This window comes from Marmota flaviventris, chromosome 9, assembly GCF_047511675.1.
Source record: "Marmota flaviventris isolate mMarFla1 chromosome 9, mMarFla1.hap1, whole genome shotgun sequence".
In the NCBI taxonomy this organism is placed as follows: Eukaryota; Metazoa; Chordata; class Mammalia; order Rodentia; family Sciuridae; genus Marmota; species Marmota flaviventris.
The window spans coordinates 70,674,213-70,692,771 of record NC_092506.1 but is presented as its reverse complement, the minus strand read 5'-3'; the positions used below and the strand labels follow the sequence as shown (position 1 = coordinate 70,692,771).

General features: G+C 35.3%; 1 protein-coding gene across 2 annotated transcripts in view; it reads left to right on the top strand.

Annotated features, from left to right (window-relative positions):
* The window catches only part of Rab30 (RAB30, member RAS oncogene family), an 86,720-nt gene extending 68,541 nt beyond the window's left edge, over positions 1–18,179 (top strand). For both annotated transcript variants that reach the window (XM_027942773.2, XM_071616556.1), the window contains exons 4-5: positions 3,949–4,132; positions 8,512–18,179. In XM_027942773.2, coding sequence (XP_027798574.1) covers positions 3,949–4,132; positions 8,512–8,762 — 435 coding nt within the window. In that variant the 3' untranslated portion in view covers positions 8,763–18,179. The remainder of the gene's footprint in view (positions 1–3,948; positions 4,133–8,511) is intronic.
* Positions 18,180–18,559: the final 380 nt, after the last annotated feature.

The window sequence follows — 18,559 nt, the reverse complement described above, 5'->3', positions numbered from 1 at the left end:
GAAATAAGGGTGAATAAGAAATGGCCCCTAGGGTTAAAGAAGCAGCTTATTTTTGTCCCCCCTACATCTCTAGGCTTAGGTATTCCATTTATTCTACTTTCTGAAAACCATAGCCTCATTTTTAAGAGCTTACTACATTTCTAGAGTTCATCATTTTATGGTGACTGACTCCACCACAAGACCACAGGTTCCCTAAGAACAAGGTTTGTGTCTTATTCATCTTTGTATTTGCAGTGCAGTTCCTGTCCCTAATACTTCTTTCAGGGTTCTGTAACTTTGTAAAAAAATGAGAGTAGGCTAATCCTCTAAATCCAGGTCAAATCAATTAAAAAAATTTTTTTAGTTGTAAATGGACACAAAACCTTTATTTTATTTATTTATTTTTATGTGGTGCTGAGGATCGAACCCAGTGCCTCACACATGCAAGGCAAGCACTCCGCCACTGGACTACAGCCCCAGCCCTCAAATCAATCCTCCTGTGATTTTTTTCTAACCCAGTATATTGACTCAAGATATGAAATCACTACATTCATCCTTATTAATTCAAGAGCCTCATTAATGTGTGGATATAGGAGAAATAACCTGTTATTAGAAGGAAACAGTGTCTGTCTTATTGTCATACTTGTTGACATTTATTGAGTCCCTCTTCTTGGTGATGTTTTAGTGTCTTTTTGCTAGTACTTTGTAGGTTTTCTCAGAACCCTGTAAAATCAGTGGAAAAGAAAATTCACTATCAGTTGGTGCAGCATCACCCACTCAGCAAGTGACAGGACCGTGAATCAGGTTCTCTCTCCTGCTTCAGCCCCCTTGTCCCTCCGTATTAGTACCAGTCTTTCAGGAATGGCTTCCAGACTGAAAGTGGGAAATAGGAGGTATTAGAAATATTCTTGTAGCTACTGAGAATACATGCTAAATCATTGGAGGTAAAGTTAAGGAAGAGGCCCTTCTTTTAAAGTAGAATGCATCATGAAAGTGACCTCAGGCAGAAAATAGAATTAAAACATTTGTAGCCCACTGACCTGGGTACTTAAAAATGGCTAAAATGATAAATTTTCTTTTGTATATTTAAGCATAATAAAAAATTGGAATACAGAGTTTTCTCTTATACATTGAATTTTTTGGCTTATCATAAATTAATGAGTAATAAGCAAAACTAAGCTTTGTTTAAAACGTTTAAACCTTAGTTATGATAGAAAATTTGCTATATTTCTCTTAAATTAGATCTATGTTGCATAGATAGGCAACTCATAAAAGTATTGATTCCTTCAGCTCTTCGCCCATCCACCCATGTTATAGTATGTGCTTTATGCTTAGCACTATGGTAGGTAAATCTTTGTCCACTAAAAACTTAACTATCATCTGGCTCTGATAACATTTTATCTGTGGAATTTTCTTTTATATCCCACCAATCTTTTAAGGAGAATTAATGAATCCCTCCTTTGTGATTCCACAAACCTTCATTCATTTAGTTAATCTTCATTCAAATGTGTCCCCCTCTACTGTTTTAGGAAGGCACTTGGGTTATGAGGTCAAATGGAAAATACCCTTGATCCTCAAAGAACTCAGTCTAGTAAGGGAGACAGACTAGTAAACCAAGGACAACATTGCATTATTGTGACAGTGAGACAGTAGAGGTTAAGTGGTATGCAAGGAAGAGTAGACAGTGGAGCAGACCCATGCTGGAGGTGAGTGGTTAGAAAATCCATGGCTGCAATACTGAAAATATATTGACAGGCATGAGACTAACATTAGGAGAAACCATCTTTCTGGTACCTTTATAATGAAACATATCACATTGTATGTTAGTTAATTAACTATGGATTTGGCCTGTTTATAGACTGAGCTATTTGAGATGGGGGTTGTGTTTTATCTTGTATCCTTCTGTGCCTACTGCAGTGCCCTGCCTAGGTTAATGTCCTGTAAATGCTGAAATAAGGCAAGTGGATTGCAGAGAATGAAACCAAGTTGAGTGATAAAGACAGTGGAGTATGAACACCCTTAATAATCAACTATCAGGCTAGAAGTCGGGAGCCCCCTTTGAGAAAATAACATATCTTGGCAAGGTCATAAAATCATTATTCCAGAAAAATGCTCAAAGCTGTTCCCAAGATGTGCCAGTCATGAGAACATACTGATTTCTTAAGACTGACAGCATCTAAATCCAATCACAAGTGTTTTAGAGGCTCATTGTGGCTTTAAAACAATTGTCTGCTATTCTAAGTACATCCTAACAGAAAGGAACCATGTCCCTAGGTTTGAGGCAGAGAAGAGAAATAACTTTGTCCCAACAAAAACTAACTCCATCTGTATGTTTGCCTTTAGCTTACACAGACTTTCATGTGTATCAAAGAGTAGCTGTCACTTCAAATCAAAGGAGAGTCTGTGCTGAAGATTACTACTAGACAGAGACTACTAGTCACCCATCTGTCTCACCCACTTTGGGGGCTGGGGATGTGGCTCAAGCGGTAGCGCGCTTGCCTGGCATGCGTGCGGCCCAGGTTCAATCCTCAGCACCACATACAAACAAAGATGTTGTGTCCGCCAAAAACTAAAAAATAAATATTATTCTCTCTCTCTCCCTCTTTTTTTTTTAAAAAAAAAAAAAAAAAAAAAAAACCCGACTTTGGATACAGAGGTACATTTAAATTAGTCTGCAGTGGCAAAGATGGCATTGTCCCTGTCATGAAGTTTTGAGGCAAGTGGGGAATAGAGCTACTAAATTATTAGATGATTCAATGTGTCAGGTGCCACTGGGGAGAATGGGAGTGGGGGATGGGGTACCTGACCTATTCTGTAGATTGGAGAGGCCTTCCCTGAAGTGGTGTTAAGGTGGTAAATACGAATTGGTGTGAACATACTTTATATACAGAGATATGTAAAACTGTGCTCTATATGTGTAGTGAGAATTGTAATGCATTCCACTGCTGTCGTATATTTAAAAAATAAAATCAATAAAAGATTTTAAAAATAAATAAAATTGAAATATTAACACACACAAAAAAAGGTGGTAAATACACTTGTGACCTGCGAAATGTATACAGTCAGAAGGGATTACTGTTGTGTTAACATTATTTCTCAAGGCCCTGTGATTTGCTGTATACTCAGCAGTCTCTCTGGAAAACAGGTTTCTTCTAATCCTTGCCTGCTATGTGCAGAGAATCAAGGGAACTATTCGGCCTTTTTTTATTTGGTTATTAAAACCATCCATTATTATGTTTTAGAACTAGTAGATGAGTTTAGAAAATGTGAACTTCCAGCAGGTTGTTTATTTTCAACCCATTTGTACAAAGAAACAACAGATACCCAAAGAAATTAAGTGACTTGCCTAAGGTCATAGAGCTTAAAAGTGGTAGAAGGAAAATTTTTGTCTGCCATGGCATGGTCCTGTTTTCATTAACAAAGATAATACATTAATATGTTCATTAGAATTTTGAACTGGAAAGAGTGGTGAGGTTGGATTTTTTTCCCCCATCTCTGCTGACTGAAATACCAATAGCCACAGAATGACAGCTTACCCTGTATAGCAGCATGGAGCCTGGGACCATAATGCCTTGTTGAGCTTTGAGACACCAAGCAAGTGATTATACTCTATGTTCATGTTTCCTCTTGTGAGAAAGCATATCCTACCTTATAGGATTATCATGAAGATCGAGTTACTGCATACAAAGTGCATAAATAGAGCTTGGAACATACTCAATAAAGTTTTTTTAAACAAAGAGGGAACTCTTAATAGCATAGAAAACAATAACAAACAAACAAAATAACCTCCTCTTTCTAACCAGAAACACCTAACAACATTAATAACAACAAATTGTAAGTGCTTTCTTTATGGCATAAAATGACCATGAAATTATCTGGGAGAAGATATCCTCATTTCTAAGGTAAAGCAAGCTAATACTCTCTTATTTTCTACTTCTCCAACCTGCTTCTTCTGTTATGCCTTTACAGCTCCAGATCTGGGACACTGCAGGTCAGGAGAGATTTCGTTCTATTACACAGAGTTATTACCGAAGCGCTAATGCCTTGATCCTTACCTATGACATTACCTGTGAGGAATCCTTCCGTTGCCTTCCTGAGTGGCTGCGGGAGATAGAACAATATGCCAGCAACAAGGTCATCACTGTGTTAGTGGGTAAGTAAGCATAAATGAGGAGGAAAAGTGATTTGTGGGCATCAGAAAATTTATAATCACATACGGCTTATGCCTTGCTATCTTCCAAGAATGTAATCTCTCTTTTTTTTAAAAAAATTATTAGTTAGAGATGGACCTTTATTTATTTGTTTGTTTACACATGGTGCTGAGAATTGAACTCAGTGCATCACATATGCTAGGCAAGTACTCTATCACTGAGCCACAACCCCAGCCCACAAGAATGTAGTCTCTAGCTAGATAAGTCATGCAACCAACATTAGTTCATCTGCAATTGAAGAGAGAAAAAAATCAGTTCTATCTCATCATGATAGTTTAGGAAAATAAAGTAGAAAACATTACTGATTTCTCTGGGCTCTAGGGGAGAAGCTGGGTGGTCACAAAAGTTATGTGGGCTGCTATACATTTTTTAAAAACCTAGTTACAAGGTGGTAGAAACTGCTAGTATAAAAAGGGGAAAAAATGTTTTTTTGGGGGGGTACTGGGGATTGAACCCAGGTGCACTTAACTACTGAGCCACATCCCCAGCCCACTGAGCCACATCCCCAGCCTGTTTTTGTACTTTTTATTTAGAGACAGGGTCTCACTGAGTTGCTTAGGGCCTTGCTAAATTGCTTTGAACAATTTGATTTGAACAAACTTACCAAAAAAAATTATAAATTAGGAAAATCTGAACATTGAATTTTTGAGGCTACTAAGGGTTGTTAATTGTTTTAGGTGTGAAAATGACATTGTAGCTCAGTTTTTTTTTTAATCTTATCAAAGTCACATACTGATATTTTAAGATAAGCTGGCTTTGAACTTGTGATCCTCCTGCCTCAGCTTCCTGAGCTGTTGGGATTACGGGTATGTGTCACCGCACCCATCTAAAATATCTCTTCTAAAAAAAAAAAAATATCTCTTCTAAGGTGATAATAAGCAATTGCTCCAATAATGAATTTATTATCTAAAATACTTTCATTAATTTTTTTCCTTTCTTAAATTTTTGCCGATTTGAGAAATTCTGTTTCAGAAACAGTCCACTAAGGGAAAAATGCTGCAGTTTGTTTCATTTTGTAGGAAGACAACCTCTGTCTAGCATGGGGAAAACCAGAAACCAACCCTTGCTTTTCTGTGGTGACAAACATACTCATTAAAAATGGAATTACAGTAAAAACCAGATCACTAAAAACTCCTAGTTGTGATGAAAAGTTTTAATAATTGTATGGTTGTAAATGTTTTCCTTTGGGGAAGGAATTGCTGTATAGTTTAACAAGACCCGACTTTAAAAAAAAAATGCGTAAGGAACTTCTGAAACATTAAGTCACAAATTATAGCTAACAGTACACTAAGTAAACTTTTTATAACAAGCATTATAACTGGTAGATGCCAGGAATCATATTAGGAACTTTACATGTCATGATCCCAGATTTGTAAGTTAGGAAGTAAAGGCTCAGTGATGTGAAATTCTTTGTCCAAGGTCACATTGTGTACCATGTTGCTTTGTAACAAGTTGCTGGACTTTTCCTTCAGGCTGCTATTTAAGTACCTGCCTCTTTATGAGCTAGTGTTCCAAGCCCACTACTGAAAACACTTGTGTACAGTGGTGAGCCCTTGCCATGAAGTGTTTGAAAGCCTGTAGCTTTGGACCTGTGTTTTCTGTGTTACACAGAAAGCCCTTTCTAGAGAAAGCCCTCAAATTCAAGCATTACTTCTTAGGATTTTATCCAAAAAAGTTAAATGGAAATTTGAGGAGAGATAAGTTAGTTCAATATGAAAGGGATTGGCTTTAAAAATTTTTTGGTATCGAAATTTCAAACATAAGCAAATCAGAGAAAACAGTATACACAATCCCATGAATACATCTCTCAACTTCATAAAGTATCACCTAACTCATGGCCAATCTTATTTATCTATTCCCTATCTGTTCTGTCCATTCTTTCCACCCAGATTATTTTGAAGAAGTCTCAAATTTTTGCATTACCTTACAATATCAGTATGTGACTTTGATAAGATTTAAAAAAAAAAAAACTGAGCTACAATGTCATTTTCACACCTAAAACAATTAACAATCCCTTAGTAGCCTCAAAAATTCAATGTTCAAATATTCCTAATTTTTTTGGTAAGTTTGTTTAAATCAAATCCAAATCCCTATACTTTATTGCTGTCTTTTAATTCTCCCTTTATCTATAAGTTCCATTGCCATTTCTTTTTCTCTTGGAATTTATCACTAAAGCATTTGTCCTATAGAGTTAATAAGGATAAGTTGTTTTCTTTGTGGTGTCATTTGACATGTCCCTTATTCACCTGCATTTCTCACAGATTTGTAAATAAATCTAGAGGCCTGATGAGATTTATTTGTTTTAGGGGATTTTTTTTTGAGCAAAAATACCCCATATATGATATTTCAGGTACAGTTCTTCTAGGATAAGAAAGAAGAACACCTGATTTTTTAAAAAATTCACTGCTTTTCAAGGTAATAAGTTCATTCCCTAGGACCTTTGATTAACTATTGAAATTTGTTTATATTTTTAATAGAATATGAACTTGTGGACTTAATATATTTAGTGTATTCTACTACCTTGTAATTATTATTGATTCTTCAATTATTACTGATTGTTTGAATTTTGATAGTGGAAATTGCTTCAAATGAATTCCTGAAATCTTTTGATATGAGCCTAGGAATTCCTTGATAATTTTTTTGCTTTCTGGAATGACAAGTATTCCAGGTAAATCCATGCATTTTTCTGCCCCAGACCTCATTTGTTTAAGAAATAGTTTCTTTTTAATGGTAAGTTTCTATTTAGAGGCCACAATCTACATGTTAGGAGTTCCCCTTATTGGTAGGTTGGCCATTCTTTTTAGGCTTTTCAGTGGGCAGGGCTGATATATGTGTGTGCATATGTTGGATTCTGTACCATGCACAAGAGGGTTGTCTTACTAGGCTCCACTAAATATTCTGACAAGACTCTCATAAGTTACATTTGGCATCATATTCACTTACATTATGGCTTACGGGCATGTCAGCATTAGGCATACCTTTTCAGTGAAAGGAGTTCTCATAGTAGTCCACACAGCTTTCCAGGACTCTCCCTGCACCTAGACAATTCAAGTGTCAGGAAACAAGGCTCAATTCAGACAAGTGAGGAATCTGCCTGGCCTAAAAGCCTCAGTGCCCCATAGGAGCCATCCTATACAACTATACAAGCTTGATTTTTAGGACAGAATCAGCACACTCAGGAAGCCCAAGTTATGGCATTCCAGTAGGTCTTTATAATTCATACACAGAATTCCCAGGTCAGAGTGATTTATCAATTGGGTCATTTAAGAGATGTTGCCAGGTAAAATAGTTGACATCATCTTTATCAGGTTTCCTGGAGAGTAGGTGTTGAAAACATCTGTTATCTTTTAAAAGATAAAATACATCATGAATTATTCATACTGAAACTTCCACTTATAATTCAGGATTGCAGAAATTTTACTAAACTTCATTAATCTTATATCTGTATTTTTTCCTTCTTGTGACAAAAATTCTAGTTCCCAGTGATACTAGAATAATTACTTATTTGCTTTATCCCGTAATATACATATAGCAGCCTCATAGTAACAGTAGCAGCACTGCCATTGACAAAATGATTAGTGGAACTGTTTGAGAGTTTTTCCTTTAATTCTTTGTCTTCAGCATGTATACCTAAGGATGTATGGTTAAATTACCATATGTTACACTCACTTGAAATAGTTGTGTGTGGTTATACCACTACATGGAAGCCATCTTTGTTTAATTTTGCTTTCAATTTTAGGGATTATACTTTGTATTAATTGTATAATTTTAAATGTGTAAATATGAAAAACATTTGTAAGTTTCTGAAGTCAAAACTATAAAACAAAGTATATTCAGAGAGGCCTGACTTCTATTCCTATCCTCTCAACCCTGTTTTTATTTTCTTTTAAATAGGTAACCATTATCTTTTAAATTAAGATGTGTGTTTTATATATATTCATATTCTTCCCTTTTTCTTAGTTGTAAATTATATTTTTCTGCTCAGCCTTTTTTGCTTAATATATCCTAGTGTCCTCATTTCATGGTAGTATATAGAAATATTCCTAATGGCTTTTTACAGGGGCAGATATTCCACTGTGTGGATGTACAGTCTTACTTAGCCAGTACCCTACTAATGGACATTGGGGTTGTTTCCAGTTCTTTGTCATTATAAATAGTGCTAATATTTTAAAAGAAACATTCCAGTAATCACAGTCACATTTGCTTTGCTTTACTAGCCCATCTGTCTGGCTTGACTTCAGATCTGGAAGTTAATTTTTATGCTTCTGAGCTGGCAGAAAGTCAAGTGTTGATTCTTTCTTTGATCATACCACTGTTATAGGAAACAAGATTGACCTGGCTGAAAGGAGAGAGGTCTCCCAGCAGAGAGCAGAAGAATTCTCAGAAGCTCAGGACATGTATTATCTGGAGACTTCAGCCAAGGAATCTGATAATGTGGAGAAACTCTTCCTTGACTTAGCATGCCGACTTATCAGCGAAGCCAGACAGAACACACTGGTGAACAATGTATCTTCACCCCTCCCTGGAGAAGGGAAAAGCATCAGCTATTTGACTTGTTGTAATTTCAACTAACAGCTGAGGCAAGGAGAAGCAAAAGGAATCAGCAGCTGCCCCGATGGGCCACGAGTTGCTGGGGAGATCAGACGATGACTGTGGCTCCTGCTCTGGGACCCTCTGACTCCTGTGGGCTCCTGAGCTTACAAAGCATGGCAGGCCAAGGGCCTCGTCCACAGGCCAGCATTAGCAGAACACATAATGGTTTCATCCTTTTGCAGTCTGGAGTTAGAGTGAGAAGAAAATTGCACTAGGCGCTCCATGATCTGCAGAGCATGTTGCTTTTGTTTTTTTTAAAAAGCAAGTAAAAGCGCATTCCTGAACACAGTCCAGGGGGAAGCGTACTGTAGGGATTCCTCCTGCACATCAGTAAGCGCATGTGGGGGCTGTTCTCTAGGGCTTCAATGATGATATTCTGGTGGCCCTGGTTTTCTTGTCTGCCAGGTAAACCAAAACTGGGAAGGCCAAGTACTCTCTGTGGTGTATAATGATGACCCCATGGAGATTCTGAAAAGTGTTTTTTCTTTTGTCCACAGGCACTTTCAAGAACTTTCGGATGTAAAAATTATATGAAACCTTTACCCATGACCAACAAAAACAATCATTGTTTTAATTATATATAAGCTCCATGACTCCTTTTGGTGCTAATGATTCTGCTATTTCACAGACCAAACATTTTAGTACATTGATGTCCTTAAATGTATTACACAGAAATAAAAAAAAAAAAAAATGGGGGAATTCCATGAATCGGCACTCTTTTTCAAAGTCTCATTACTATCTTTTCTAGAATGAATTTCTAGGAAGAGAATACTTTTTCTTTCATGTTCCCCTTCAAATCTCTAAATTTTCTTCTCTAATCTTTCCTGCCCTTTAAGTAAAAGTTTGAAAATTAAAAAAGTATAAATGACTGATGATATTCTACTATAAAAGATTAGTTCTTAGACATTACTAATAGTGTGAGAAAACAGACAAGATATGACCAAAATACTGTGGATTAATGGACTGCAGAACAGGATTCCAAGCAGAGCACAGTCCTTGATAACAGGTCACATCTTTTACTTTCTGGTACTATCCTTCTTGGACAAACCAAGGCTTAGGATTTTTGTAGATATTTTTAGCAAAAGTACGAGTAGCAACAGATGAAAAGCCTCACAAATCATTTTTGTATCTTCAATAACCTTAAAAAAATTCTGCTGTGGAAGCAGGTTGAGCTGTCATTTATCATCTCTTTATAATAAGGTTACTCTCCGGCTCATGAAACTTCCTGTTTCTTTCTCTTTTCCTCTCTGTCTTGGTCTCCCTTTTGGTCCTCTTTTTCTCCCTTCCTGATATGCATGTGTTACTCCTCCAATTCAAAGGAGGTATATATGCCTTTACTTAGCCAGTTTTAAAAGAGGACTCAAAATGCAAGATGTGCTGCTCAATCTGTGTTGCTGTTTCTTCAGTGCCATACTTTGATACTTTCCAATTTGTTCACTGATATAAATGCAAATTGGGAAAGTAATTAAACCTGAATGCTATTGATGCTGTCAGATGTTTCTGTAGCTTGCTGCTTAGCATACCTGATTGATGCTAAGTAATGGAATAAGGGTATGATATGTAATTCTGCTGTTGCTGGAGATGGTGACAATCTCGGTCCTGATATGTTGATGTTTGAAAGCTATTTAATTATAAAGAAATGAGTCATGTAGAACACAGTATTGATAAAGCATTTTTAGCATTTCTGTATCAGGTTTCAGCATGACCAATCTCTTGCACATGGAATTACATATATCATTAAGAGACTGATTCTTCTGATTGGCCTCACTGTGTTTTTCATGATTCTATGGGAAAGAAAAGCAGATCCCAGAAGCTTGAACTTTATTTTAGAATCTGTCTCTACAGAAGAAAAAAAAAAACTTTAATAAAAACCCAAATAATTTATAATTATTGCCTTTCCCTCCTCATCTTTCCACTAAGTCAGCAATTAAAGTATCAAAAAATAAGTTAATCAAGGTGGGCAGAACCTGTTTTTTAAACTGCAAGATAATATTCCTAAATCTGGATTTATTACTTTTTTGTTGGCACAATTCCAATGTCCCCAGCATATGATGACCCAGCTTCATCTCACAGTAGCAAGTATGTTAAAAATAAAGTTCCTTTGCAAACTTAAAGGGCTTTGTTGGATTGGACTAATTTAGTTCCAGAATGACAGCTTCTTGGGCCATATTTGTATTATGGAAATCTTATTCTCTAGGGTTTAACCCTCTCCATATACCTTTGGTCAGACTCAGAATGAGATTAGAGTGTTTTCTTGGCCTTTTTTCTTTCTTGGTACCTTCTAGTCTTCTGTAGCTTATAGTCACCCATCCATGGCCTGTCAACAGGGACACATGAGAATGTGGGGCTTTGTTTTTCTTAGTTCTGTGAATTTCAGATTAGGCCTTATGGACATTTGTCCACCAATGTATCTCAAGTTTGAGAATAAGCTCTGACAGGTGCAATAAATATCAAATAAATGATTTAGTGCTCTGAGGGACTTTTTTGTTGTTGTTCAATAACTACTCCTTCAAGTAGAACTTGAGAAAAATACAATTAAATGAAGTCATCTTAACTTAGGCCAGGACTTAAACTTACTGGTTTGCCTAATTGTTCTTATTGTTAGGGCAATATTTGCTGAGATGAGCCTTCCTTAGGGGGAAAAAATCAAATTCTTATTTAATAGTAGATTTAAAAAACAAAAAAAGTTTCTTTATTGTTGTTTAGTTTGGCTTGACTCTGACAAATAAGACCAGAGTCCATGCCTTTCATTGTTGGTAAGATCTTTTCCTTCTTTTAATAAAGTTTTTAAATATATAGCAAAACTCTTTTTAGCTTCCAATGAAAACATCTTCATGTTATAGAATTAGACTTGGGAAAATCTATGAAATCATAATTTGCTGTTATCAATGACATGGCTTTGTATAAATAAATCCTCAAAGGATTTCATGCCTTTTCCTTTGCCTACGCAAGACTTTTTGCTCCTTTGTATACTTCCATTAGATCTGTTGAATTATATTAACATTTAATTTGTGATTATAAAAGGCCAAATATCTGTACATTATTTGGGTTAAGTGGTTTTTCCTGGCTTTTCTTTTTCCAATCTTTTGGTCATTTTCATTAGAATCTCTCCCTGAGTAAAGTGGCAAGAAAATAACTGAAAATGAAACTCAATTTGATTGATTTGAAAACATGTCAAGTTCTGATTTAGGATTTGGTAAGAAAGGTAGACGCTACTGACCAAAATAAGGTATTTGGATTAGGATCATTTTAGACTTGTTGGAGGAAGGAACAGATTCAACATAGAACTGGAATCTCTCTTTCTTCTTCTGTTCATGAATACATGCCTTGGGAGGACACTGGTGACCCCCACAGTGCTAGGTTAATTATTTGCCTCATCTATCCTTTAAGCTGTCCCATAGTTCCTCCAGATCCAGCATCAAATTTCAGTTAATGACTCACTCTGAATACCAGTTGCAAGCTGGGCATGGTGGCACATGCCTGTAATCCCAGTGGTTTGGGAGGCTGAGACATGAGGATCTCAAGTTCAAAGCCAGCCTTGGCAACAGTGAGGTGCTAAGCAACTCAATGAGACCCTATGTCTAAATAAAATACAAAATAGGGCTGGGGATGTGACTCAGTGAGCAAGTGCCCCTGAGTTCAATCCCCGTTACAAAACAAACAAACAAACAAAAATAAAACAAAAATAACCAGTTGCAAATGATTTTGAACTGGTCTTGTGATTAAACTTTTTTTTTGGTAAACTAAGCCACAGAATGAGATGTCATCTATAATAATAATAAAAAATACTGCTTCTTTTCCTCCATGTATCATATTAATGGCCTTAAAGATAGACATGTTCTATTTCTTAACCTTATAGAATTTGTGTATTTCATGGTCATATATACCTAGGGATCACTTCCTCATTCATTTCTGGAAGAGGTTTATTTAGGATTTGCCATTTCTTTTTTCTAGAATTTTTGTTTGTTTTAACTGCAACTGGTTACTTTCCTCAGTTATGGTTCTGACAGGTGTGTTTTGATGTAACTGTAAGACTTTAGAATTAACTAGAGAAAAGCACTGAAAAAAATTTTGCATCTCATCTTTCTGACAAATGTATTCCGACTAAGCAGTATTGTTAAACACTAATTTTAACAGCAAAGATATAGGATCTATTTTCTTTGGATTTCATTTCTGACAAGAGCCTCTTTTGTATTTGAAAGGAAAGCTGCCTTCTGCTACATTGTACACTCTGATAATTTCTTCATACTGAGTTAAGAAATACCTTCAAACCACTAACTAAAATAGTAATGTTAGAAGAGGAGAAATGGCACTTCTTTCTGATGTCCCATGATGTTGAAATGTTATAATCATTCCTAGGAGCCATACTTTGAAATTAAAAACAAATCGAGGAATAACCAGCTTGTGAAGGAACTTAAAATTTAAGACATTTGAAGAATAATTGAGGGATTTGGGGGGAGGTGGATACATCTAGTCTATTATAGCAAGATGCTCTGTAGTTCAAAAAGGTGGAATAAGGCCCACAGAATAGAAGTTACAGAGCCACTGGTTTAGGCTTTATTTCAGGGAGAAAGGGGCCACAATACCTTCAAGCAATACCTTCTGTCAAGCAGAGCACAGATAAGAACTGAGCACAGAGAATGTGGAGAAGATTCAAGCATTGATTAGAAGTTTGACTAAATGACTATTAACTTAAAATTCTACATTACAGTACTTTTCTCCTCATAATATGTTTAATTAAGTATCTTTTGACCCATGGCTAATACTTTTCTTAAAAAGGCTTTGTTCTTCTGCCACAAATATATTCACCCTTCTGGGAAGAGGTTGATTATGTGTTGTTAAGCCAAGAGGCTGATCTGCAGCTGGGATTGGCTTGCCAGTCCATTCACCAGTGTCGAAACCACAAACTAGTTGTTGAGTTAAAAAAGGTATTATTTTTGTAAGTTATATGAATCATGGAAATTGTATCAGTGTAATGATAATGATCTCTTCAGGATTTTAGGATAGGCATTTTTAACAGAGCAGAATCTTCCATTTAAGATCCCACAAAATAAAACAACATTAAGTTTTTCAGCTTCCGTGATATGGATTGGTGAGTCATTGGCATAAAGCAGTCCTTGGGATCTCAACATTTGGTGGGTTTCCTTGATTCTTTTGAAAGTGAGTTTTAAAAACCTGAGGCCAAATTGCTCCATGTATAAAGTAACAAAGCATAGGCCTTTGCTTTTAAATGAGATAACTCTAAGCAATTTTTGCTAATAAAGCCTATCACCCAAATGATTCCTCCTACAAAATAACTTGTACTCTTGCTAGGCTGAATAATAGCTTTTCATTGGTTTAAAAACCAAAAAGTCACTGGTCTTGAATCAGTATGGGGAGAAACATACTTGAGTTTGGGTAAGCCTTCCTCTGACTCCTTTGGATAAGAGGTCAGAACACAAAGGCTAGCCCCCACTAATTTGGCCTACTGAGACGTACAAGTCAAAATGTTACGTTCCCACTAGCTTAAAGCAGAATTTTGAAGATGCTGTGTTCTAGTTCCTGATTAAATCCTTTGTAGGTGATGACTCTGACATTTTAAAGACTGAGGTAGGGAGATGTATAGAAGGGGAACACTAATTTAGGTGAGCGGGGCTCTAAGATGCCTAAATTAGCTGTGACTTTAGGCAAAGCACATAATCTTGAGAAAAAATATATATATATATGATAGATCTATCAGCATTATTGTGAACATTAGATGAGATAAATTGAGAACAGAGTGCTCAGTAAACAGTAACCACTCAACTATTAGTTCTGTCTTCCTTACTTAAGATTTTGGAGCTGGGCATGGTGGCATGTGTGTGTGATCTGAGCTATGTGAGAGGCTGAGGCAGGATATTCACTTTAAGGTCATCTGGGGAAACTCAAAAAAGATTTGGGGTGGTGTGATACAAGCATAGATCCTTCAGAGACAAAACCAAAAAACCTTCCTGGCTTAAAAGAAAACACTTCCATTTTTTATTTCCTTAAAAGAAAATCACTTATTTGATCTGCTTTTGGGCATTACCGTCACTGTTTCTTTATATACTTCTGCAAAGATATATTCTTTCAATAGGCAATTGCAGGGTTGTAAACTCCTTCTTATCAGGAAACTTAATCTTAGAACTGAAATACCTCACAGTGCAATTTAAACCTCTTTCCTCTTTGATCCCATTCTCCATGGTAAGAAAAATGGGTTGATCCCTTTCTTTTTAAGGAGACACATTTGCAACTTATTATTGCTCTTTTTTCCTAACTTTACTTAAATAATGGTAAAAGCTCATTAAGGTGGTAATCATTCTTCCCTTCAATGTCAGGAAAGTTTTTGTTAATTCTTAGCTGCTTCTTCCACTTTCCCCAATATTGGGGATTGAACCCAGGGCTTCATGCATGATAGTAAAGCACACTACCATTAAGCTACACCCCCTGCCCAACTCTTAGCTTCTTATTGATATCAGATTTAGATCTTAATCTTTATGTTGATCAACTCTTCTGTTATACATGTATTTTTCTTCTTTAGTTATATAATTGATAACAAAGTATGCTTCTGAAGAATAATTCTGGTTGTGTGGCTTGTTTCCATCCCTTGGTAAAATGGAGTCATGAATACCCGTTTTGGGATCTGCTTTAAGAGTTAATTTCATATGAGACAATATTTGATGAATGTAATTACCAATACCCAAAAGGGTAACCCCCTTTCTATGTGTGCACTATGTTCTGAAATAAAAGTTGGAGTACCAAATGCCTAATAAAGCAAAAATTCATATACAGAAAAACACAAGGTAAGAATCTGATCAGATAACATAATTTACTAGTTGGCTGAATGGTGCACAGCTTTTGTTTAAGGTTACACTATTATGCCTGATTCAATAACAATAGTAAATTTGATAAGCCCTCTGAAAAACAGCTGCTAATCATATTGCATTCTGGAATGTAATCATTAGGAATAAGTATTCTCTTGTTCTATGTAATTACAGAATGCTAATGGAAATTTCTTGTAGGTTATTTGACAAATGAATGTCAAATGATTTCTTTAAACAATTAAAAAAATTCTCATCCCCTTAAGTCTTTTGGGGTTTTCATGTCCCTGTTGTTAAAGAAAAAAAAAATCAAATGACTGGAATGCTGGCTTCTAATTTCTACTCACTGAAGTGTCCTCTAGACATATCACATGGTTGGAGCTCTTGATGGTATACAAAGGAGCTGCATAAATGTATTTGTACTAGTGCATGAGTAAAATTTGTTTTCAGCTAAAAAAAAAATCCACTCTGCTAAAAAATTCAGCTAATAAAGAATTAAGAAGAGTTTTGATAATCTAAAGGGGAAAAGTGTGCCCTATATATTGTTGCACACATTTTAATGCATGACTTTTAGTATAGGGATGAAATAAAATTCAAAAATACAATTCTGGAGATCTCAGCAGCTAGTTAAAAATATTTAGAGAGGCTGCTTTATGAAGACTCAGAGATTCCTTGATTTCCCCCTTCTGTCTTTCCATTAAAATGTCGATCTTTAATATACACAATTTTAACACAGGTTAGTCATTGAGTTTTATGAACTCAATTCTTAATATTTGGCTATTGGTTTTATACATAGGATCTAAGTAAAATCTGTATACATCAGCATATAGAATCTAATAAGCTTCAATATAAACATAGTACTTGTTTATAATGCTAACATGCAAATATTAACGGTACAATGTATATTTTATGTCCATGTATTAATTTTTTTTACTTAACAAAAAGCCTGTTAGAAATATAAGCCACTGATGACCTGAGTGCAATTAGCTGAAAACATTCTGTAGAAAAACAATTTATTGCAAATTCACTCAACATTTTTTTAAATAATAAATTGTTGATGGTCCTTTACTTTGTTTATTAATTTATTTATATGTGGTGCTGAGAATCGAACCCAGTGCCTCACACATGCTAGGCAAGCGCTCTACCATTGAGCCACAACCCCAGCCCCCACTCAACATTTTAAAAGGGGGACAGGGAGAAAAAACAAACCTGAACAAAATATTTTAAAATAAAGTTATGTTTCGTTTTAAAATTAAGATAAATATACACACCATTAATTTGTCCTTTTCAAAGTAAAAAACTCAATTTTTTTTAGTGTATTTACTATGTTGTTGTGCAATATCATCACTAATTTTAGAACTTGTGTCATCCCCAAAAGAAACCTTATATCCATTAGCAGTCACTCCTTCTTCATCCTCCCCAACATCTGACAGCAAATAATCCTTCTGTTTCTATGGATTTTCTTATCTTGGACATTTCATATAAATATAGTCCTCAAATATGTGGCCTTTTGTGACTGGCTTCTCTTCCTTAACATTTTCAAGGCTCATCTATGTTGTAGCATGAATCAATAGTTTCTTTTTATGGTTAAGTAATATTCCATTTCATGTATATATAACATCTGTCCATCAGCTCATGGACATTTGGGTTGTTTCCATTTTTTTTGGCTATTATAAGTAATGCTGCTATGAACATTTATGTAAAATTTTTTTTTGTGTGGGCATATGTGTTTACATCTCTTAAAAGCAATTAGCCTAACAAATCTTGTCATTTGTCTGTATTTTAAAATAACTCTTAAATTACTACTTGGGGAATGCAACTTATGATCTTAGTTCATTTGATCAATTAGGAGACTCTTGAATAGTGGCTAACTCTCCAATATGTCCATAATTTTTTTTCTATGAGCCTGTCATGTAGATATGATAATCAATTTCTTGAAGACTGCTTCAGTCTTGTAGAAATTGCATTGTCATCACAGAATTTCTAGTCTTTTGCATTGTTTTTAAGGATAGCAGTAAATCATGGTGGAATGGAATACTCATTCAATCTTTTAGGATTCAGTGAAACGTTTTTGAGATACAATTTTTTTTACATGTTGTCTTTAAAATTTTTCCTTCTTGAAAAAAGATTGTGAAATTGCCAAACCATCTGACTGTTCATTGTGGCTTAAGTTTTTATTATTAAGAAATAATTCATACCGAGAGAAAAAGTAAAAAGAATGTATTTTGTGTGCAAAGAATGAATGTATTTAACAAAACCTTTTTATTTGTAAGAATTTTTTTAAAAGTTGAATGGAAATTGCTTTCCCATGTACTTGTACATAAATAAACATTTCCTGTTGTCCACATTTAGAGGGTCATATGCCATGTCAATATGCAAAAAGCAAATAGGTTTTAAATATACTAATATCCTTCAGCATATTGTGGAATGTGCACTAGATTTGGGGATCTGGATACATGAATTTGAATGTTGATTCTCTAACTGGTTTAGTGGAACAAGTCAATATTTTATATCATGGTTTTCTCTTCAATAAAGAGAGGATAATCTAGATCACCTTTAAGGTCTCTTCCAACTATAACACTAAATGAGTCTACTCTCCTATATTCAGAATGTGAGAATTATGCTATTTATGATACTAGTATAGATGCTTTAACCTATGATAAAACTGAAGGAGTATTACACTGTGAACCAGTGTCCTAGTCCTGACACCGAGAAGCTAAAAATCCTAGTACTATTAGACAGTGGGGTAAAAAATTTATTTCAAGCCTTAAATTTTACAAGTTCAAAATATGGGCACCAGATAACATACTTTTAAGGCTCCTTCCAGTTAAAACACATTATATGGTTCTATGTTTTTTAGAGATATCACCTAAGATGTTATAATTCACAGAAAAAGACTACCTACTCACTAGTAAGACATTTATTCATTCATCCATTCATTTATTTACCATTTATTGA